This window comes from Hemicordylus capensis, chromosome 2 (assembly GCF_027244095.1).
Source record: "Hemicordylus capensis ecotype Gifberg chromosome 2, rHemCap1.1.pri, whole genome shotgun sequence".
NCBI classification, from domain to species: Eukaryota; Metazoa; Chordata; class Lepidosauria; order Squamata; family Cordylidae; genus Hemicordylus; species Hemicordylus capensis.
The window spans coordinates 14211631-14236392 of record NC_069658.1 but is presented as its reverse complement, the minus strand read 5'-3'; the positions used below and the strand labels follow the sequence as shown (position 1 = coordinate 14236392).

The 24762-nt window shown below is 42.3% G+C and overlaps 1 protein-coding gene across 6 annotated transcripts in view; it reads left to right on the top strand.

The window, feature by feature from the left end:
* DYM (dymeclin) overlaps positions 1-18121 on the top strand; it is a 292392-nt gene extending 274271 nt beyond the window's left edge. For all 6 annotated transcript variants that reach the window (XM_053297362.1, XM_053297363.1, XM_053297361.1 and 3 more), the window contains one exon: positions 16230-18121. In XM_053297362.1, coding sequence (XP_053153337.1) covers positions 16230-16379 — 150 coding nt within the window. In that variant the 3' untranslated portion in view covers positions 16380-18121. The remainder of the gene's footprint in view (positions 1-16229) is intronic.
* Positions 18122-24762: the final 6641 nt, after the last annotated feature.

The following is a 24762-nucleotide window of genomic DNA, read 5'->3' as shown; positions in this document are numbered from 1 at the left end:
AGATTAAAATCTCACACAAACATAGACTGAGGACTGGAGAAGGTCTTGGGAATCCACGAGACAGTAAGCCCAGACTACACTCCTAGTCCAAACACAAAGAGCCTGCAGGCATGACAAAGAATAGGCAATGCATTGAGAAAGAGAAACCTGTAGAAAGGTTAAGTAATGATGTTTGAGGAAGAGGGCAGAGGGGGCAAGGGGGTTAGTCTGAGAAAAGGACTGAAGAAACTTCACAGCACATAAGGGCAGAATGGGATGCATGTTTTGTGGGAAGTTCTAAGGAGGCTGGTAAAGGAAGTGGGCCTGAAACAGCAGGAACTTGGAGAAGGAATGGACGATAAAGACATGGAGTTGCAGAAAAGAGGAACCAGTGAGAAAATAGGATGAGGGCAAAGCCTCACGCATGGCCTAGAGACATGAAGATTCAGCATTGGTGGGCAGGCAAGAGAGGTTTGGAAACCTGGGGGTTGTGGTCAGGAGCATTTCGGGGACACAAGATTGCTAGATCTGCAATTGGGACCCTGGCAGGGAAATTCTGCCAGGTGTAACTTCGACTTTCCTTGCAGCATTGTGACTTCACAGCCCTCAATAAAGACCAAAAAGTAGTTTGAGGGGGCTGAATTTCACACACTGACCTGAACTAAGCTGCCTTCAGACATTATGAGTACGAGCCACTTTCATGCATACAGCTGCAAAAGCGGGGCAAAAGTCCCACTCCACTCTGTCACTCACCCGTCCAGCTGGCCCAGTGAGCTGAAGCCTCATTATTTGGCTGCAGGTTTTCAGTGATAACAGTAATGAGTAGAGGCACTCAAGCTGTTTCAGAAATGCTTCTTGGGTTGCTGTGTGCAGATAGAGGGGTAAGGCAAGCCACTTGTCAATGACCTTGTTAGCATGCCATAATTCTCCAATTGTGACTCTTGGAGAGATGCAGTCATCTTAAAACAAATAACAAAACTCGCTCCACCCAGGGTGTAATGTGTGTTCCTACTCCATCGCTATCTGCCTGTCTCCACTCTGTCTATTTCTTTTTTTAAAAATTCTAGAATAGTGAACTTTCGAAACCTTGCTGTCACGATGTATCCTCATTCCTCTAAATACAGAGTGAATGTCCTCCTGCTTTAATGCCCGGCCCGCTTAGCTTGTTCTGCAATAACCTGTTCACTTTGCAGACTTTCAGTTACTTAAGAAGGGAATAATGTCAGTCATCCATGTACATTTTCCAATACACAAAGACTATGGAGCCAAAGGTCTGCTGTCTGAATAGGGGTGTTAGTCAGCATGTCCTGAACTAAGACAGATAAGGGCCCACTTCCTTGGCTGCCCTGATCAGAAAGTTAACAGCTGGTGACAGTAAGTCTGTCTCTTGTTCTTAAGTAATTGTTATCATTTTGTAATATTTACAGGTCTGACTTTTTCAGATTAAAATTTACAAAATCAAGAACTTCTTCCTTTAAAAGGTTGCACCACTGCTTGCCTCCAGACACTTGTTTTTGCTGAGAGTTCTCCCCACCACATTTTTGTAAGCAAGGGGGAAATGTTACAGGCTTGGCATGCCATCCAAGCCACATACTTGGGGGCTGTTGTGTGGCAAGGAGGAGAAAGAGAAACATTTTAAGCTTCATCCATGTGGCTATTGTTCCAGAGTATTCTCTCATTCAGGAACTCCTCTGCTGGGAGAGGTGGGATGGGGAAAGAGTTTTAGAAGCTTTGCTTGAGAGATGGCTGGCAGAGAGAGGTTGTATTTCAGCTCATGAAACAGAAGATGTGTGGTGTTTGTAGGCATTGGTGAAGTGGATGCTGAGTTTGACCTTTACTCCAGTTGTCCAGAGCAACGTTTTCCCTGGCTGGTTGGGCCTCTGGCAATGATATCATCCTTGCTTTTGCACCAGCTCCCAATGAAAGCACGTCTGGAGCCTCTTTGCTAGAAAAGCATGCAAGTTTACTCACTGTGTCATTCCTTTTGCCACCCCGCAGCATGAAAGGAGTTTTATGCAACCAAAAACATAGGCTATTTTTAGAGAAAGAGTTTTCAGATTTTAGAAGGCGTATGTGCTTAATCACTGAAGTTTAAATGTGGCAGAATGAGCTATCCCTGGCAATGCTGAGGCTCAGGCTGAGTCGTACCATCACATGGAACAGGGAAATGAACCACCATGAGTTGCTCCTGCTACTTCCACTGTAATATGGGAACTGGAGACAGCACCAACCATTTTATTACTTAAGGCAGAAAATTCAAATGGAGATGGGCCAAAGGGAGCTGTGTGTGTCACCAAGACTGGCTTCCACTTTGCAAACCAGGGTTTGACAGCATCTTTACAGGACCTTCAGTGTCATACTCTTCAAAACTCATCAGCACGATTTGTAGACTCCCTGCTATATTCTTTTAAATGTATAGATGTGAGACAAGCTGGAGTCCACGATAATGTGCTGTCAACATCACAGGATGATTGCTCCTGCAATCCATTTTATGTATGTATTGTTTAATGTATGCCCTAAGACTCAGAGTAGGTTAGAACAGTGGGTTCTCCAACTTGGGTTCAGACTTTGGCAACCCAAATCTGGGGACCTGTGAGTTGCAAAGTAGCCTCATCTCATTTTCTCCCCACAAGAAGTCTCAGTGGTAACTTTGGGCATGTCTGCATTACTAATTATCACCAGTCAACTGCCGTGTCATCCAGTTATAGAATTGTAGACTTGTTCTATGCAGAGACTCTAACCCTAATCACACATTGTATTCAGCAAACATGCAGTCTGCTTACCCTGTATTTGAAGGGACCTCTACCCAAGTTCACTTTTTAAATGAATGCTTGTACAGTCATTTACACCAAAATATGTACCTGTGTACTGTACACTGCAGATGCAGTATAATGTCTGAATAGGGCTTAGGAGCCTTCAGTAACAATTCTTAGAATCCATGCAAGACCACAGTAACAAAAGTAGAGGTTTCAGAGGAAGCCATGACACCCTAAAGAGGTTCAACTCAGTTTCAGACAGGTGTAAATATGCAGTGTATATGTATCCTCGGAATGAGCAAGAGTAGTTTTATGAATCTAAACCTGACTTTGCTCTTCCTATCCATTGGAAACCCCAAGCAATCACACAGAGAATACACTTTTAGAATTCTGCAGTAAGATTAATGCCTTGTTGGCACATTATTGCGTTTCAAATAAACTTTATCACACATCTTCATATTTTTGAAATTTACATATAACAAAGAAATATGCATATTGCACAAGGAAACATTGTCAGCATAACCAAGAACTGGAAGCATCTTCCACTCTTCAAAATTCCCTCCTTTTTTTTCCCCCCTCAGCTGGTTCTATAAAAATAGGCTAACAACAATTTGTATCATTGCTAAACTAGATTCACCCAGAGGGCACAGACTATGGATGTCAAAGTACTGTGAACTTTGCTGGGGAGGCAGAGGGTGCAAAAATGTTTCCATTGTCTGTATGTCTTTTTGATGTGAGAAGCTGGTCTGGATAACGTTTTAGATTCCAACAATTCTATCGAACCTTTTTCCCCACTTAAAAAAAAACGGTTGGGAAACATCCAGGTAAAGTTTCATTAAAATTGTCTGGATTTAAGTTAGTCATGATTGTCTCATTTCTTTCAGTGATCCTTAGTCATGACTAACTAGTTTGGACATTGCCCATACAGGCCACAGTCTATGGATGGGGCTCCGTGTACCACAGAATTGTTCCATTTTCCAACATTAAAGCCTGTTTTTCCTGCAGCGTTCTTGCCCAGAGCTCCATGTCTGAACAGGAGCCACTGGGCTGGTAAGTCAGCCTAGTTCTAACAATAAGACAAATAGTTGGTTGTTCTAATCAGTCACATTTGTGTAAATTATACTGCAGCTTTTTACAGAATTCTGCTTACAAAAGGTGGAAAGCGGAAGCTTGTGCTTTGCTTTCATGGAGCTGAAAGAGGATTAATTCCACAGCCCTTTAAGCAAGTGACATACATGGGCTTTGGTGCTATTGTGTGGGACTTTTGAAAAGCAAAGCATTTGTGCTCACATTGATGGCGTGTAGCATTTCTTTAAAAATACAGATTGGTGTTTGCAGATTGGAAAGCACATCCATGAGAGTTCCTCTCTTGACCTGGTATGGCTGGCTGTAGTTGCAGGGGGACTGAGGGCCTGACCTTCTCAGAAATATGCCAGCTTCTCTGCAATTTTTAACATACTTTTTTTAAAATTGTCTCTTCTGGACCGTTTACTTCTGGTGATGTAAGGAACTATGTGCAGACATATTCTACCCAATTTCACACTGAGGCATAAACTTGTTTCATCCTCCCAGTTTTCTGGCCAATGAGTGCAAAAGCAATGAGATAATTGGCAAACATTATTTAATACATATCATTTATTAAATATTAATTGGTAATACAATTAAATAACTTAAAACAAACTAGGCTGCTAGTATTTATGGTCCAGCTACCCTGGAATGATTCCCTACACTTTCCCAACATATCTGACTACAAACTCACAACTGACTGTGAGCAGTTCCGGTTTTTTAATCAGAAATGTTTCTATAAGTCAAAGCACTAATCTTTATTCACCTTATAAAGTTTAAATATTTACATGAAAAAGCAATGAGCTAAAAAAGAGGATGTTTTAGCTGTAAAACTTCCTCACTCCTTCCCTTAGAGTGGCCAGAAATCCCCCCCCCCGTTCTTATGTGTCCTCTGTACATTCCTCAGTAGGAAGCAATTGATGTCCATTTCATGTAAGTCAGTAAAGGTTATTCTGGTAGCTTAATACACTCATCTCCTTTTGTGTGGTGTCCAAAGATGACAATATGCAATTGCTGTATTTTAATAACAGGGAAATGCAGATCTGGGGATTATTCTGTTTTTCTGTTTTTAATTCCCCAAACTCATAAACATACAAAGGGATTTTACTTATCTGTCTAAGCAGTCAATCACTCTGTGTGCTTAATGGGGTCACAAATGCTTCAGCAAGGTCAGGAACTAGAACCATTTTATGTGAGTTTTTTGTTAGTAGTTTATTGCTTGTTTGTTTAGAGGGATCTTGTCATTTCCCTCAATTTCTTTCTCAATATGTCTTGAAACAGTTTCCTTGTCGACCATTTCTGTCACGTAGTGTATAACCTTCCCTTTTCTGCCTAATTCCTTGTGCCCATGTAGTTCCCTACAAAAAATTACAGTGCACCTGTTTATTTCAAGGGGCTCTCCTTCTTCTCCCCCCAGCCCCAAGTAAATCTTGCAGTGAGCTGACATCTCTTTCTCCATTTTCCAGATCATATTCATATACTCTTTGGCTGCCATTATGTAAACATGCACTTTTACTTTCCATTCTTTTGTTAAAAGGAACATTTATTCTGTTAAAAATGTAGACGAGAAACAAACGCGGAAAAGTGGCACCTTTTTACTGCACTACCAAAGACAACCACAAGAGTTCTGTGGTCGCCAGGAATCGAAACTGACTTGATGGCACACTTTACCTTTTTACCTTATAGATGTTCCCATTCTGCATGTTGAAGAAATCTGTACAGTTTTTTTTTAAATCTGCATATTATCTCACTAATCGGGTTGCATTACCTACTTCATATCTTTCTGAGTGATGCCACTCAGAAGCGCCACTAGAGGAGTTGGCAAAATTATCTTAAGTTTTGGAGGATAATTTTTGAAGTTTGGAAAATCTGGAGGAGCAAACTTCCAACTGAGAATTATTCTCAGACAAGTTCTCCATCCACCCCCTGACTTTATTTACCAGTCTCAACTGCAACAGAGCTGTGGGATAATTGGCAGCAACCACACGACAGCAGGGTGGGTGTGCGTCTCTATGCACCAGCAGAAAAGAGGAGTCTAAAAATGTGTGTTCCTCTCCTCTACCCCATTTCTTGCTCTGGTATGCTGCTCTGCAAAATCTGAGTAGCCCTTGAAATTTTGAGGTTTTCCAAGGAAAAACTTCCTTGGGAAGAAGGGCAAGGGCATTGCTGTAGCCCTTGGCTACCATGGCTTTGCTCTGGAGTACTGTAGAATAGTTTGCATTACGAGAGGAAAGCTCCTTGCAGCAGCACTTCTGACGCACATTGGGGAAGGATGAACTCCTCAGAGCTTGTGTCAGAATAGCCCAGGAATCATCCTGCTTCTTTTCCCCCAAATTGGGAAGAATTCAGACCATTGGCTGGTTTAGAGGAGTCCTCTAGTCTACCAGTTTCTCTGTCAGCCCCTGATCCTTTACTTATTGTTCTTGGTACTGGTGGACAGTGGGAGAATCAGCAGCAGCACTGTCCAGGAAGAAGGGGGGATTATCTAGAGTACACCCTCTGTTGTTTGATTTCATCTGGCTTGCAGAAGTTAAGTAATCAGCATGCAATTTTGTAGTTTGAATATTTATCCAAAACTGGTATCAATGATACTATATCATTCTTTGTCCAGAAGAACTGCATGAACCATTTCACATTGGACATGTTTCAGCTAATGTGAAGTACTTTGAAGCCCTATCACTTTCAGTGGGGAAAATGTTAAGTACATGTGTGTTTGTTGTCCCATTCAAATAAATGGGACTAAAAACTGTGCGTGTTCTTTTCTGGCAACAGCACGATCCTGTGCATGTTTACTCAGGAATAAATTCCATCAAGTTCAGGAATCAGGCATAGGATTGCAGCCTTAGTGGGCTATTATCTTTGCCTGCTGCTCTTGTCTGCCTTATAAGACTGGCATGTGAATAACACATTGAACTTCAGTGCTTTCCACCTGCCTACCCTGTTAACTTATTTGTCATCTAGAAAGTGCAACCCAAGTACATAATTTAGATGGTACATTAGGGGAAAAAACCAGATTTACAAAGATGTTTGTAGCTGTAGATTTCTTCCTGTTGCATGTTTGTGACTGACCAAATAACTAAAACATGTCTATTGCTATGAATGGGTACATTACATTTTCATCCAACATTAATTGCTAAAATACACAAAAGGGACCAGGCTCATATGTAAAATGACAAGGGAAAAGACAGTATCTTTTATTTCCCTTTCTCCCTCCTTCACTCACTTACCACTAGAGCTGTCCCTAAAGGGGTACAGGGGCCCTTAACATAAGTATATAATTAAATCTATTCCCTCTGCCGTATTGGCCTCCTCCCCTGGGCAGCGGCCACTGATATGGCCCCTCTTCTTTTTCACCTCCTCCTGACACCAGCCCTCTTCCACCACCCCAGCTGCCTCCTCCCAGCTCTGCTTGCCACTTCTGTTCTGGCTGTAGCAGCATGCATCTGGCCGCTTCACCCACTCCGGGTCCGTCTGTGTTCTAGTGACTCACTTGCCAACCCTCCATCATTCTTATATGGCTTCTTTCCCCACATTTAAGTATCACTCAGAAGAAGAAATTTAAGTATCACTCAGAAGATCAGGTTGCCTGATCGGAGGAAACAAAGCTACGCAAGTGCCTGCCGTATTAGGGCGAGCAAGCAACCGCTGTTGGAGCAGCCAGCGTTGAGCAGTGACAGACGGACCCTGAGCAGGCAAAGCAGCCAGTAGATGCACACTGCGGCTGCAGCAAGAGAAGCAGCGGGCGGCCGGGGGGGCGGGGGGGAGGTCCACATCAGTGGCTTCTGGCCAAGCAGTTGGAGGCAGTATGGGGGCAGGGCAGGGCATTGTGGGGCCTGCTTCAGTTGAGGACAACTGCCCTGACTTGCCATACTCTAGGAACAGCCCTTGTTACCACGTATTTCTAGCTTGGGTCTTCTTATAATAGAGACCCTCTTTGCTATGTACAATTAATTACTCCTATTTCTTATACTAGGGCACAAGGTGGGACAAATCCCTAGTTGCAAATTATCATAGCATCCTCCGCTGTAGTTTAATATGACTGATTCCAGACCTGGTCTGTTTCCTGTGTGATGTTCCAATTCTTTGAGTTTTTGCTATGGAGTGAGAACCATCCCACTAGGTTACCTTTGAAGCTGCTTCTCATTGGTTTATTGAACACTGATGAAATATCTGAAGTTGATTTGTTTGGGAGATTTTTTCCAATTGTGTGATAATATATTTCTTTAAAAGTTAATATTGTCATCCACAATATTGGTGTGAGAAGATTCCCCACAATGTTTAGGGAAGACTCAATTGACAGATTTTGCTTCTTGTTCAGAGCTGTACTAACTACTATGGAAGGACCATTCCTCCAAGACAGATTGGCCTATGGCCCTGGGGTAACATATCTGGAGTTGTCTGACTGCAGCCATTAGGTATTTCAACTGTTTTTGGTTTGTGACATACTGTAATGTGGATCTATATGGGATTAATGCATAGAGGACATCACTTTTGACAGACTTGGTGGCTTTCCAATCTTGTTACTCTAGATCTCTAATGCGCATTTATATGCGGATTGTTATGAAGTGATTTGCAGAAGGCATAACTTTAATGCTTCCATCCAATTTGTTTGCACAAAATTTCTCTTGGAGGGATTTTGAGTGCATTTTCAGTGAAAATCCATGCAGATCATTGTTAGCTGTTTTTCTCTATGTGACGTTTGAAAATTATGTAATCGGTGTTATCAATTGCTTACTTAACTGTTCGCATCCCAAATCCCCAATTCTTTTGGTAATTTTTTTAGCAAAACATCATTTTTTAATTACCGTATTTTATGGACTATAAGACTCACTTTTTTCCTCGAAAAATATCCACCAAAATTCAGGTGCGTCTTATGTGTTTTAACAGTTTAATATGTTAAAACTCTGAAAAACTGGATTAAAATTAAGGTGCGTCTTATAGTCCGTAGCGTCTTATAGTCCGTAAAATACGGTATTTCAAACCTTTTCTAGTGTATCTACATTTTTATTATGTAAAAATGCAGAAGATGGTTACTTCAGAAATAGTTGCTCCATTTGAGAACCAAGATGCTGATCTGTGAACTATGAAGTGTTTCATTCTTATATATGACTTGCTAAAATAATTGTGTGTGATTCATTGACTATAATCAGTCCCATGTAATGATAAGCATGAATAGTTGGAAAACTGATTTGGCAAGCAAGAACTGTTTTTACTACAATGACTTTATGTGGTTCATGTTGTTGCTGGGAATTGTAGTTCAACAACAGCTGGAGGGTGAAGTTTCCCCACCCCTGACCCAGAGCAATTGTGAATTAGCTTTGCAGTTGTCTCTGAAGAACCAGGAGACAAAGAGATTAACGTTTATGCTGCAGCGGAGGCAACTAGGAGGAGACTTCATGTGGTTACTTGCATTCCGTTGAGCATAACCATTGCCATCACCTGTCCCTTCAGAACAAGGTGAAGTACTTTGTGCCCCTTCTGCTGCTTCTTGCCATAATGAAGTAGCAAGAGTTGCAGATGAACTTCAGGAGGAGAGCCAGTAGCCCACTGGCAGGAAAATCCTGGAAACCAGAAAGGAGGAGAGGGAAGAATACTCAAAAAGGTTTTTTCATGGGTCAGGTTTTCAGCGCATCCTATTCCAGTGACCACACTGTGCCCAAGAGAGAACATAAGAACAGCCCTGCTGGATCAGGCCCAAGGCCCACCTAGCCCAGCATTCTGTTTCACACAGTGGCCCACCAGATGCCACTGGAAGCCACAGGCAGGAGCTGAGGGCATGCCCTCTCTCCTGCTGTCACTCCCCTGCAACTGGGACTCAGAGGCATCCTGACTTTGAGACTAGAGGTGGCCTATAACCCTTCGACTAGTAGCCGTTGATAGACCTCTCCTCCATGAAGTTACCCAAACCCCTCTTAAAGCCACCCAGGTTGTTGGCTGTCACCCCATCTTGTGGCAGAGCGATCCATAGGTTGATTATGCGTTGTGTGAAAATGTACTTCCATTTCTTGGTCCTGAATTTCCTGGCAATCAATTTCATAGGATGACCCCTGGTTTTAGTGTTATGTGAGAGAGAGAAGAATTATCTTTTTTCTAAACTTAATAGCCCCAGGTGTTGTAGCCTTGCCTCATAAGAAAGTTGCTCTAGGCCCCTGATCATCTTGGTTGCCCTCTTCTCACCTTTTCCAGTTCTACAATGTCCTTTTTAGATGTGGTGACCAGAATTGTACGCAGTACTCCAGGTGTGGCCGCACCATCGTTTGGTATATAGGGGTAGGCAACCTGAGGCACTCCAACTGTTGCTGAACTACAATACCCATCATCCCCAGCCACAATTTATTGTGGAAGCTGTAATTCAACAACTGCTGGAGTGATTCAAGTTGTCTAACACTGGACTAAGGAAAAACCAAGCCCTTCAGGGTAATAACACTTTAAATGCCACGTGTAAATTTCAGCCCTTGGGTGTAGGAAATCTATATTGCAATTTCAGTGAACAGGAGGAACAATGCTGCCATGGAGAGTTCTAGTTTACAGCAACACGACGGTCTCCTGTTGTCAGCAAGCTGACAGGAGGAGACAGTCATCTTGCTGTAAAGCCTACATTGAAGTTTATGCTAGGCTGAAAAGGAGTTTTGGCTGTGCTCCAGACTGGTTTCCTTATGTCAGTCAGACACTGTATGCTGAAAGTATTGTTGTACAAGGAAGTTGAAGATGCGTCTTTGCACAAGAACTGTCTGCGCTCCAGATTCATAACCAAAGCAAACGCCCTGAATAAATATCTCCCAAAGGAGAACTCTTGGTGTGAGAGAGAGAAGAATTACTCTCTGTCCACTTTCTTTCTTTCCCCATGCATGATTTTATAGACCTCTATCATGTCTCCCCACAGTCAATTTTTTTCTAAACTAAATAGTTTTTGGTTGCCTCATACCAAATCAGACCATGTATCCAATCTATCTAGTCCCGTATTGCCTACTCTATCTTGCAGCGGATCTCCAAGTTCTGTTCCCCTAGATCTTTTTTTGAACTGGAGATGTCAGTGATTGAGTCTGGGTCCTACTCCATACAAAAGCATATTCTTTGCCCCAAATGGTGGCTGCTCACCATGCTTAGAGGGAGAGCCAAAATGATTCCTGCTTCTTCCCAGGTTACATAGGAAGCTGCTCTACACCGAGTCAGACCATTGGTCCATCTAGCTCAGTATTGTCTACACTGACTGGCAGCAGCTTCTCCAAGGTTGCAGGCAGGAGTCTTTCCCAGCCCTACCTGGAGATGCCAGGGATTGAACCTGAGATAGCAGGTGCTCTACCACTGGGCTACAGCCTCATCTCCAAAGATGGCATACATGGGTCTCCCATCCAAGCACTGACCATACCAAGACCTGCTTAGCTTCAGCAAAATGGCTCTATCGTGTGGTTTTACTATGCTCTGGTTGGTTTCCAACTTCTAGGAAGCAGTGCAAAAGAAGGGCTGTGTGCAAAAGAGAGATGGCCATAGCTAGTACTTTAAACCTATTTAGCAATAAAGCTGTAACCAACTGTGTAGTCAAGGCGGAGGACTGATCTTGCTTTTCCCTGTAAATTTCCACTGGTCTGTTTTGTCTCTCTTGACTGTGAGTTTTTCCACCGTTGATGTCTCTTCTGTAAGTCCAAAAAAAGGCATAAAGATATTATCAGGCAGACGTGGCTGCATACCATGTGGACACTTCAACCGGATCACATCCCCGTTTTAGGCTGAAACATGTTGAGGAGACTTTCTGTCTCCTCAAAGGAAAGCAATGCAAATAGTGCCAGTGGACCTCAAAGTACTTGTAAGGCTCTGGAGAATATTCAGATCGTCTAATATTCTAGGAAATACAATATCAAACACCACTCCAGACACCCCAAGAAGAATAGCCCCTCAAAAGAATGGCCTACCATTGTTTGCAAAACTTCAGGCTTATTGCTTTCAATTAGTTTTGAACAAATTGAAACCACGAAAGGAAAGGAAATATGAGGGATTTTCCAGTGGACTTCTACTTTCCCTTTCTGAACATGCATTACATGTCCTCTGGCAGATATGGGGATCGGCATCTAATAGGCAAAGGCTTCTGGGCTGTCCAGGGCTGCTTCATAGTGAGGTGTAGAATTTTTAGAGACAACAGCAGTTCACAGAGGTGGCCTGAGATCTGAGGAGGGCCAGTGGAAATAGATGTGGCTTTTAATGGTGTCTGTCTCTCTCCTTTTTGGTTCTTTGTGATTGTTGCTTTTAGTAATTTGTTTTCCGTTGGATTTTAATGTTTTATTGTGGTGATTTTTCTGCCTTACCTCCAAATGGGGTTGGGGGGAGGATATAAAAATTGTAATAAAATGTGTCAGACTGGAAATGAAAGACTAGCTGGGAACCATGACTTTTGGAATCATTTCACACATTATGTGGTGACAAATTTGTTGACTGCTACCAAGCATAAACTCAAGAGAGATACTCGGCCAGTCAGGCAAGACCCATTGGTTTGCAAATCCAAGTTTCTTACACTTTCCATTTTAAGTGTCCACTGAAAATATAACTGTTAGAGCTAACAATCTAATAAATATCTAATAAATATAATTCCTGCAAAACAATTGCCCTAGCAGCTATTTCTTGCATTATTTTTTAAGTGTCAGCCTACTTAATACACCTAATAATGTAAAGTGTAAATGCAACAAGCAGGTGTTCCGAAATAAATGCATCATGCAGATATAGTTATCAGAGACCTGAGATTGGTAGCAACTGCCTGTCAGGTGTACATTTCGTGGCAAACCTGTGTGTATTTCTGTGTAATGTGTGAAATGGCCTTCAGATTCCAGGATGATGTGGTGACTAGACACAGTTTAGCATTTAGAGAAAGATAGTATGGGGATTTGTCAATCCCTCCAACAACCTCTTCCAGAAGTTTCATGGAGATGTTAAAACAGCATAGGGAACAAAATATAAGTCTGCAACACTCTTAGCATGAATTCTAGGGAATGGAGCAGAAGTCTTCCCACATTACTTCTGAAATCAGCCTGACTTGTCCCAGTATTATAAGGAAAGTCATTGTATCCATTTTACAGATAGGAAACTGAGTCTAGACACCACTTTTATTTATTTAGTTTCAATCCAGTTTTCATTTTAATCTGTTTTATGTTTGAATTGTATTTTTCACTGTTTACATTGGCCTCCTTGGCAACTGAAATCTGATCACTGAGATACTGCAATGGCTTCTTCAGAGTAGCATTAAAACCCTCTGGTGTCAAGCCAGACACAATCTTCTGTTGCTGTCTGCATGATCGTTTGGGTGTTTAGGGGAAACAAAATTGCACTGAAGTGGTGGTGGTGGTTACTGAGATGCATCTGTTCATGGGGACTTCCTGTGGTTTTGCATATGATCACAGACATGATGGCTCAGACAGTCTGGTAAACTTTGGACCTGTCTAGCTACATACTCCTGTCCCAGCCACCAACTCAGACGTCTGCTTTATTTAAGGGGGGGGGTGCTCGTTGTGGTTGGTTAAGTAAATAGTGTTAGCATTGCATTCAGCGGCAGGCTTCAACTGAATTGTATTGTTGGGACCCACACCTGTCTGACCCACATGCATGACAACAGTTATATGCAAGCAGTTTTGAATGAGAACCTCTCTGCCCTGAATGGTGCAGTTCTATAAAAATGAATCCGTTAACGTTTTCCCCATTTCTCATCTGCAAATATATTTAGAGAAGTCTCAGGGTGATTCTGAGTCACATTTCATAACTTGTCAAGGCTGGTGTCACCCTTACATGGAGGACAGGAAGCAAACTCATCTCCTGCCATTTTGCCATGCAGATGAGGCTATCTTGGCCTCTTCCTCACCGAGATACTAAACTTGTGTCTCTGCTCTGCCACTTCTAGTGAGGACCCACGTGACTAAATGCCTCTCTAGCCAAAAATCCCCCTCCCTAGACAAAAATAGCATGTCAGACAGAAGACGAGGCTGGAGCTCTCCTACCCCCACTATCTCGTTTTCTGTGTGAGGCATGTAGTCCTTTTTGTATGGAGAGGTGTTCAGTCATGCAAACCCTCACCTGTAGTTTTGAAGTGGTGTAGCAGAGACTCTTTTTGATCACCCCCTCTGAGCACCAGGCCCTAGTCTGAACTACATTTTGTTTTTTGAGGAACAACTCAAGTTAGTCAATTGGGTATTTGTCCCTTAGTAAATTGTGCATGTTCTGTGAGGGCGAAGCTGGGAGCTCGGACCACCACTCTGCGACATATCTCCATTACAGCAAATGTATGAACTGCAGCTGAGAAGAAGAGTGTTACTAATAAAACTTTGCACCACTTTGTCTGTCTTGCATCTTAGGAGAGGCCTGTCTAGCTGTCACCGGTTTGTCTGGTGGTGACTTGGGGCCAGACCTTCTCCACAGCTCTGTGGACTGTGTTCCCCGCAGAAATCTCAGGCTTAACAATACTAATGGCCTTCAAGAGTTAAGGGCTCTCTTGAAGAGTCTTCTCGTTGCTAAAAGTCTGGACTTCAGTGACTTAAGTTGTTTTAAATTGTCTTAATTTTTTTAAAAAAATTTATTGCAATTACTTTTATTTGTTTTATTGGTTGTAAACCACTCAGGTCCGCTAGATGAGGCAGTATAAAAATGTAATAAATCAATAACATGTAATAAATAAATAAATAAAATCTTCCACAGTGAAGACAGACCCCAGAGAATTCATTCAGCTTCTCTGTAGTCTGATCACATCATACCTTTTCCTCCCTAGTAATCTAACAGTCCAGCTTGCCTACCTAATTGGTTGCCCATTTCTGATGTATTTTTAGAAATGTTTGTTAGTTTTCAAAGTTTTTAGCAATACAAAACCATTCATATAGCTTTTTCCTATGTTTGTGCATCTTTTTGTTCTCATTTAGTTAAAACGTGTTTTCTGACGGAATCTTGCTTGCCTTTTATAGGTTCTTTGATTCCATTCATTAGCCTTGCTGGCATCCTCTTGGATGTGCTGCTACCTTTCCTACGTTATGGAAGTTCTCATTGAGCTTCTGTTATTGTGGTTTTAAATAGCCTACATGTATTACGAATACAACAAATATTTACATGCCGGTTTTCAACAAAAGTTCCCAAAGCAGTTTATATAAATACAAATAAATAAATAAAATGGCTCCCTGTTCCTAAAGGGCTCACAATCTAAAAAAGAAGCAGAAGTCAGAAACCAGCAACAGCCACTGGAGGGATGCTATGCTGGGGTTGGATAGGGCCAGTTGCTCCCCCCCCCCGCTAAATAAAGAGAATCACCACTTGAGAGAGGTGCCTCTTGGCTCAATTAGTAGGGCATAACTGAGCAAATTGGAAATAGGTGCTATGTGATCCATCCTCACAGCAGCCATGTGGAGTCCCGGGTGTTAACATTCTGTGCCCACAACGCAGAGGACCTGTTGTTGGAAGAAAGTGGCTTAAGGACATCCTGTGAACTGAAATTTGAGCCCATGGAAGTCCAAGTTCTGACTGTCCACAGGGGCTGCCACACTATCTCTCGTTGACCATTAATAACAGGCAAAGGGGCACAAGGCATTTGCCAGCCTTGTTTTGCTTGTGTCACCACGTAGCAGTTTGCACTTAGCCTTACCCACATCCTTATAAATAGCAGAGCGGGACGTGTTTTATCTTCCCCCTGAAATTATTGCTGAAATGTGGCTTTTATCTGAACTCCTGCCAAGCCCTTGACATAGGCAGAATTTAGAAGTCAGTACAAAAAGGAGAGATCATTAATTGTGTTTTCCCCCTTATGGGCATCCCAACATAAAACAACAGGCACAGCTCTTCCTAAGGATGCCAAAAAGCAAATAGCTGCTGTTTTCTGCTTATCAGTGATTTGGCTGTGTCATGGTAACTGCAGAATAAATATCTCAGGAAGGGCCACAGAGACTGCTAGCCTGTGATTCAGTGAGAAGCATGGTGGGAAGGGCATTCTTGATGCATTTCTTCTATCGTGTTGATATGACCCATGGACACCCAGTGCTCCTGCAGATGGTACCATTTTGGGCAGCAGTTGCAAGGAAAGGGAGTTCTGCAGGCTCAACAGTGACACTGACGCAGAAGACCCAAGAGCCAATTCCCTTTCTCCACCCCATCCCCTAAACCGTTATGGAAAGTATGAGGATAAACAGAGAGCAACATAATTGCCACTCTCTCACAGGAATGTACATTCTGGGGGGTGGCGAGTGGAAGCAAAACATAAGAACTTGCGAGTTAAGCCGTACATCTCGGTCGGTTCCAAGAAAGCTTCCAGTGTTTACTTTACTCTGTTTGCTCCTTTTAGGTCAAAGCAGTCCATTCCTTCCCCACTTATTTTGTCACCCGACTTTGCTGCTTAAAAAGAACTTGCTTGCTCCTTTTCAGTCTCCCTCAGGCTTTCACGCACTCTCTCATTAAACTCTCCTTTCTTTTTTCCAGAAGTTTCCAGAGCTGAAGTTTAAGTACGTAGAGGAGGAGCAGCCTGAAGAGTTTTTCATCCCTTATGTCTGGTCCCTCGTGTACAACTCCGCTGTGGCACTTTACTGGAACCCACAAGATATTCAGCTCTTTACTATGGACTCCGGCTGAAAGGCAGAACAAGTTCAGACCTCGTGTGTGTTTCTGACTGCCCCCCTCTCCCAGAATGCGTCCCTTCAACCTGAAACCTACTAAGAAGGAAGCTTGTTCCTATTGTACAGTCCCACTGCTATTTTCAGGGGGCATGCTAGAAGCCAGAATATTGTGGGGAGGCTGACAAGATTGTATGCTAACTTTTATTTATATATTTGTAAAAACTGAGGGATGTTCCAGTGCCAGAGAGGTTAGGGGCTTTAAACATAAAGCAAGATGTTAGGAGCAACCAGGTTTTTTTGTTTTTTGTTTTTCTAAATGTAAAGTGGGTGAAAGTGGGAAAATATATTTTGATTTGTGGAGCTGGAATTTGCAACTTGATTTACTTTGAGCTTTCTGTGGGTATCATGGTGTTTCACTTCTTTCTTTGCTGTGGGCTTCTCATTTGATCATCAGTATAGTCTTCTCCACTGACATATTGCACAAAACCAAAAGTTGTCTGAATGAATACAATTTAAAGTATGTTATAACAATGTGCATTAAATGAGGCAGAGAGGTTAAATCCTTGGTTTTGTTAAAGCAGATTTTGATACTCCTTTTTCAACAAGGAGACAATATTCTTGGTGAGGCACTAATAACTGTCTTAACAAAATTAAGAGTAGCTTTCCAGGAATATCTCCTGCACAAGATGCCGTCTTCTCAATTAGGCTTGTGTAGGAGATCTTCTTGCAGGATTGTGCCCACTTGCTTCCACAGCACAGGTGCAATTTTTTGCACACGTGTCTATGGAAATTGACCATGTAAACAAACTTACAGAGAGAACTTTTGAAATAATGAACCAGCGCCACATACAAAGCCTTGACAAACTTGTGTTAGGGATCAAAATTTCCCCAAAAGAGAGATGCATGCATACACACACACACACACACACACACACACACACACACAACATACCATGTTTGCAGGGAAAGGTTCTGTCAGCTATATCTGGAGTTGTGGACAAACCTCTGAATGTTCTAAAAGGAATGCCCTATTATGTGCTTTGTCGTCATTCCTGGCTGAAATAAATTTGGCAAAATGCTGTTCTAGCAAATGAGGGGGGAGGGGGGGAAACATAAGGTCATCTTGTCACATGGAATGCGGGCTTATGGTGGTTACATTCAAATACAGTGAACCACATGCCAGACTACAGAGGAAAAGAGACTGAGAAATAATGCTGGTTTCTTGCTCTGTGCACTATGGTCTGTTAAAGAATATGGTACATTTTATATCACTGGGGAGGGAAGTAATTCACAGGAGTGGTGAAGGGAGCTGACAGTCTTCTGAATGGCTTTATGCAGGATAATTCACTATGTTTTTATACTTCTTGACACATGTTAGAATTGTGTTTTCATTCCACGTATTTTATAAGCAAGGTTCTGTAAGTATTCTGCACAACTGGAACTTAAAATTCCCTTCATATTTATTTAAAAATCACACATCTAGAGAAAAACAGACAGAAGTCCATGGCATGAGAGTTTATAGGACATTGCACAGAGACAAATTTGGGGAAGAGGCAATATGAAGACTGAATGATCCACATTTTCAAAGTGATGTGTAAAAAGAAAATGGAAAGGTGTCTCAAAATAGAAGTAATTTTTTAATGCTGTGTTTTGGCTTTATATATATTTATATATACACACATATCTTAGTCAAAGAAGGGTGAGCTTTTTTGTGTGTTTTCTGCTGCCTTGCCTTTAAATAAAGGACTGCTGACTGCACATCTCAGAAAGGTCCCTAATTTAAAGATTCACTACTAAGCTACAGATTCTGAGGATTGTCTGTAAATGTTGAATGTTTTAGTTAAGTGAAAGACAATGAAAGAGCTGATGCTGAAAGTTAGGTTCTGGTTACTAGCTTAATCAAGAACTGAAACATGCCAGAGAACCTCACTCTCACATCCCTAGTAAGAGGACCTGGTCACCTGGGACTTCACACTAGCAAGAATGTTGTCTTTTGGTCCAATGAAGAAGGCTCCATTTCAGACTATTCCATGACATTGAGTTAAAACACAAGAGAAAGAAGCATGTTTTACTCTCAGTAGAGCTTTCCTTTTGCATTTTAATTATGAGTCAGCAAGCTTAGAACTGGGAAATCCACAGCCCATTACTTGAAACAGCAGGACAGGCACAAGCCAGGAGATGGTGTGTACCAAACATCATCCTGGTATAGTTTACTCCTTCAGGCATTATGAAGGTCTGTTGATGTCCTAGTGTCTAGTACGGTCCTGAATACCCCTTTCTATCCTTCAGAGCTATAAAACACCATCACTGGGAATCCTTTTCAGTACTTTGTGTGAAAAATTTACCATGTAGTAATAAAAAATAAAAGCACCCACAGATTTCAGTAGTTTGTGTTCTCTTTAGTCCCTCTTTACTTAGCCCAAAACATTCATCCCATGTGAACCATCTTCTTCCTTTGCTTTTGTGTTGTTCTTTCAGCGATTTCTGACAAGAAAGCAGAAGAAACTGGGCTGGCCCTACCATTAGGGCGAAACAATTTGCCTCAGAAGAGTTAGGGTTACTGTTAAAGGGAAAACATGTCACTTATTTAATCTTTGTAAGAGAAATCCATTTATTTCTCTTACAAATAATCCAAAGTGATTAACAACAAAAGATGGGACAGCAATAAAAACAATGCAACAAAAATACAGCAGCAATTATTCAACTGCAGCAGTGAGCTAGGAAAAGAGAGAGCACTCCCACTCCTCACAGCTGCTGTGAACATTCAGGTCAGCAATCACATCCTCCAAAGGATGCCTTTATAGCAAACATAAGTAAGGGTGGGTGACTGGCCACCCTTACCAATAGTCAGAAATAATTGGATTATGCTTCCTCAATTGGGACATGGACATTAATGACTAGGAATAGTTTCCTTTATATTCTACTTGCAGTGAGTTCTGGGATTGTCCTGCCAATCTAGGTGTGCAGAAGAAGCAGAACACAGTTGCGGTTTTATTCATTCATTCATTCATTCATTCGATTTATATACCACCCTTCCTAAAGTGTCTCATGGCAGTTTACACTGAAATAAAAAACCAATTAAAAGCAGATTAAAATTAAAATTAAAACTAGATATTGTTAAAATCCAGGCTAAAAAGATGAGTGTCTATGGTTCTCCCGAAGGCCTCCAAGAAAGATAATCCTCTAATATCCATAGGGAGCGTATTCCACAACCTAGGGGCAACAACAGAAAAAGCCCTATCCCAGGTCACCGCCAGATGAACCAGTGGTACCTGAAGATGGATCCCTCCTGACTATCTTAATGAGCGGTGGGGATCTGGTAGAGAAAGGCACTCCCTCAGGTAACCCAGACCTAAGCCATTCAGGGCTTGAAAGGTAATAACCAGTACTTCGTCCGGAAACATAGCAGCAGTTAGTGCAACTGTTTAAGAACAGGCATAATGTGGTCTCTTTGGGATATCCCAGAGACCAATCTGGCTGCCGCATTTTGAACTAACTGAACTTTCCAAACTACGTACAAAGGCAACCCCATAAAGAACTCATTGTAGTAGTCCAACCTAGAGGTTACCAGCTGGTGTACCACTGTTTTCAGGTCATTCTCAAGAAACAGATGGAGTTGTTGAATCAGTCATAGCTAGTAAAAAGTACTCCTGGCCTCAGCCTCAACCTGAGGCACCAGGCTGAGACCAGCGTCCAAGAGCACTCCCAAGCTAGAACCTGTTCTTTCTAAGGTGGTGTAACCTCGTCCAGAACAGGAAGTTCTATCCCATCTTGCAGATTATGACCCACAACAATGAACACCTCCATCTTGCTTGCATTCAGCTTCAGTTTATTATCCCTCATTCAGCCCATTACTGCCTCTAGTCAGGCATTTAAGGGCCTAATACCATTTCCTGATGTTGATAAGGAGAAATAGATTTGGGTGTCATCAGCATATTGATATCACTTGGCACCAAATCTTCTGATGACCCTACCCAGCTGTTTCATGTAGATGTTAACAAGCATTGGTGACATAATGGAGCCCTAAGGGACTCCATATAGTAGCTCCCATTTTGAAGAAGCACTGTCGCCAAGCACCACCATCTGAAATCTGCCCAAGACATAGTAGCGTAATCACCATAAAACAGTGCCTCCTATCCCCAAATCCCTCAGGTGATCCTGAAGAATACCATGGTTGATGGTATCGAAAGCCACTGCGAGATCCAAAAGAAGAGCCACACTCCCTCTGTCCATTTCCTGGTGAAGGTCATCTATCAGGCTGACCAAGGCCTTTTGGAATACTGCTGGATCCAAGAGCTTTCTCAGGCTGACCATTCTAATAGGTCCACCACCCCTGTAGGTGTTAGACATGACTGTGTGACCAACCTTAACCAGGAAATGGTCTGTCCATGACAATGGGGAAGGTACAGGAGACCCAACCCACGGAACACCCCCCTGATCTGAGCAAAATACCAAACATAGCGTATGACCAGCAACATGCATAGGTCCCAGGACTAACTAGAATAAGCCCATAGTTGTCATGGCCACTATAAATTCCTGAGCAGCACCATACAAGCCAGTCCCAAAGTGGACATTTAAATCGCCCTAAACCAAAAGCCTGGGTGACTACACACACAGCAGCAGCAGTATTCCAGTGCTGGATTGTGGGCTCTTAAGGCAGCCCCACCGCCAATTAACCTGAGTTGTTGCACGAGAAGTCTGCAATAAGTTATTCCCTTTCACTACAACAGGAATATTTAACAACCGCTCTTTCTGAGCAGCATTTGGCCTGCCTTATGAGTCTGAAGCAGGCCCAGCATGAAATCTACTGGCAATTGAAGTGCTGCACGTCATGTTGGCCAATGTCCACAAGTGCAGCAATTGTCTGCAGACAAATAGACCCAGGGAGAGATCCTCCCCACGACTGATAAAGTTGGGTGTTCTGCATACTTGTGCACAGTGTCAGGGTAGGGCTTACAGCACGTATCCATCATTGGACCCAATGTACAGATGGCTGTTCAGATATCACATAGATCCTTCGTGGTTAAAGCCCGTTCCCCAGTATCCCTGAGCCACAGAAGCACATGCTCCCCATCCCATCCCATGCCCATTTCTAACTTAGGTTAAACTAAAACAAGATCAGTTGTGACAATCTTGGTTTGTTCTTACTTACTTGAAATAAACAGCAATCTGTAACACTTCAAACCTTGGTTTTAGACAGCAGTTTATTTTAAGTAAGTAGGTTAGAATAAACCACAATTGCTCAGTTCAGCTGGTACGATTGATATTGGTTTATTTTAACCTAATTCAGAAAGATGCTCATTAAAGCATGAGCGGATGCCCATCTACTAAACAAAGTTGTTTTTTGCTGGGACTCAGATATTAATGAATGGAGGTTCATTAATACCAGATTTCCAGAAACCTGTTTCTGCTGTTTTGTATGTTGATGAGCAGCATTTCCAGGGAAGGAGATGCAATGGCTGGAAAAAGAGAGTCATGACTTTCATTTTTAAAAAATTTATTAACTGAAATAATTTTTTTCAAGAATTAAACCGCCTCTTGAAAGCTACAGATTTAAACTGGAAACAGCTGTATGTCTCCTGCCTCTTCTATGTTTCCCTTCATCCACTGTGAGAAATGCTCACACTCCTGCTCCAGTTTGGAGTGCTAGGCTGTGTTTTTAGCCAGGAAAGGGACGTAAAGAGGAATCTGCAAAGTGTAGACTAATGCTGTGCCTAGGGTTGCCATATTCAGGCTCTCCAAATCCGGGTGCCTAATTTGCATATTATGTAAACTGGCTTGCAAATAATTTGCATATGCAAGTTATCACCAGTACCTTCCAGTTGACTTGTTTTTGCTCTAGATATCTACCAACAGTAGTTGGGGAAGATATCTTTGCCTGACCATTTTCCTTGACATATTAACAGCAGCAATGGAACAAAAAAATGCACAGCTTTTTAATTAAGGCTGCAATTCTGTACACACTTATTTGAGAGACGATCTGATTTAAACCAACGGTGCTTACTTCTAAGTAGGCATGCACTGAATGTAAAGCCAAAAAAGTCCTTAAACATTACAATACACAGCCTGGTAGGCAGAGAAATTCACATCAAAAACAAGTTATCCTCTCAACTGCCCGATAGAAATCCCCTGCTTATCAGCAACATTCAAACAAACAAGGCAACATTCCTCAGTGGATTACTGTACTTGTAAAAGTGAACCCCTCCCAGCTAGCATCCTGTGCTCTTCCTCTCTTAATCCAAGTCCAGCGGTTGAGCAGAATAGTGATTGCATGTTTTGCTCCATAACTCCGCTTCTACAAGGGCTAGAGGTTAGCTTTGTGGGTTTTTTAAATGATTGTAATGTTTAAAATCTGGGTGATATCCAGAATTCCGGGGGTATGGCAACCCTAGCTGTGCCCAACTCAGTAAGTTCAGACCTGCCTTTTCAGGGCCTGTGTCAGAGTAGAGATGCAAAAATTCCTCCCCCCTCCCTCTGTGCCTGATGATCGGCAAGAAAGCCTTCAGCACAGGGACGCTGAAGCCTCCTTCCAGACCCACAGCTCTCCTTCCATTGCTAGAGGGCTGTCGGTTATGTCAGCCAATGAGTTCAAAAGCTTTGGGATGATGGTGTCATGTACTTAGCACTTGTATTTTAGTGTAAACACTGTGTTTCCAATGTTTCCAGCTAGTGGCTGGTATCGCACACAAGGGCATGTCAGTCCAGTAATGCAACTTGTGCAAATGGCAAGAATTGTACAAATGTTACACAAGAGTCAAGGCTCTGGAAATAATAGACGTACTTTTATTATAACTAGGGATTATGGGAGCTGTGGTCCAGGAACATCTGGGGACCCAAGGTCAGGACCCCTACCCTATACTATGAACCATATTTTATACTTCTGAATGTGTGTGTGTGTGTGTGCGCACCCATTTTAGTCCTTCATAGGAAAGATTCTGTGCCTTCTAGCTCTGTTAGGTTAGATACCTGCCAATGTTCTAACCATCTCACTGGAAATGCATGCCTGCCCAAAAGAGGCTTGAAGACAATTTGTATAAACATCCCTGGCCAGAAACTGGCCTCTTTCAAGAAATCACCTCCTCCATTTTGTCTGTATCCAAAATAAAGTGTTGGAATCATTCTGTGTACAGAACAAGAGGTTGTCAAAGTAGGTGGGTAAACAGCAACTATTTATGGAATGTCTGCCTAGAGCTCCCAACCAAGTTTTAAATATACATAATATTGTGGGGAAAGGGGGGAGGCTATAAATAGGCCATTGCACTGTGGGAGGTTTTGCAACGAGGTCGAATAAACGGTGGGAATATAATGGCTCTGTGAACATACTATGGCTGCGGGTTTTGTTTTCATAAGCTAAGGTGCTTAAAGTTGCTGCCTTTTGGGCTCAGCCAATTTTAAGTGGAGCTTGGGCACAGGTTTAATAAAATAACTTAAGAGCCCTGCTGGATCCCGTTTCTCATAGTGGCCAACATGATTACACCCTCTGGGGAGCCAGAAGCCGGGCATGGAAGCAGGCAACAATCTTCTGTGATTGTCCCTCCAGCAACTGGTACAGTACTTAGAAGTATACTGTCTCTGAACCTAGAGGTTCCACATAGCCATCATGACTAATAGCCAGCAATAGCCTTCTCCTCCTCCATAGTCCAATCCCTTTTCGAAATTATCAGTGACAGTGGCCATAGTCACATCCCTTAGCAGCTAATTCCATCAATGAAATGATGTGCTTCATGAAGACAAAGGCCCTATTGATAGAGAACTGTTTCGTGTTATTTCTTTCAGGGGCTTATATCCCACCTTTTGCATTTGCCTCAAGGCAGATTCCAAATAAAATGTGATACAAAAGAAAATGACACAGAATAGGAGATGCAAAAATAAGGAAAAGACAGGAGCCAGCACTTTAAAAGAAAGGAAAAAAATCTATATCACAGCCTCAGGCATAGAAGTGAAGAGAAAACAATTTCCCATAAAAGGCTATTAAATGCCATTCAAAGCCCAAGAGAAATAGAAGGACTTTGTTTACTGGCACCTAAAAGACAGTAAAGAAGGTACACACGTCTGGGGAGGGAGCTTAATAATTTGGCCAGCAAGAGATGCTGTGGTCACCACCAACCTCACCTCCAATGGTATGGGAACCCACAGTAGAATTTCTGAACATCTTAACGGATGGGCTGACTCATGTGTCTGTCCTTCAGATCCTCCGGTCCCAAGCCAATACGGGCATTAAAAGCTAAAGCCAGCACTTGTACTGGAGCCTGGAAACCAACCAATAGTCTGTGAAGATCTTTAAACACTTCAATAATGTATCCACAACATCTGGTCCCAGTCAACAATCTGGCCTCTGCATTTTGTATCAATTGTAGTTTATTGGAATGCTCTTCAAGGGCAGCCCCACATACAGTGCA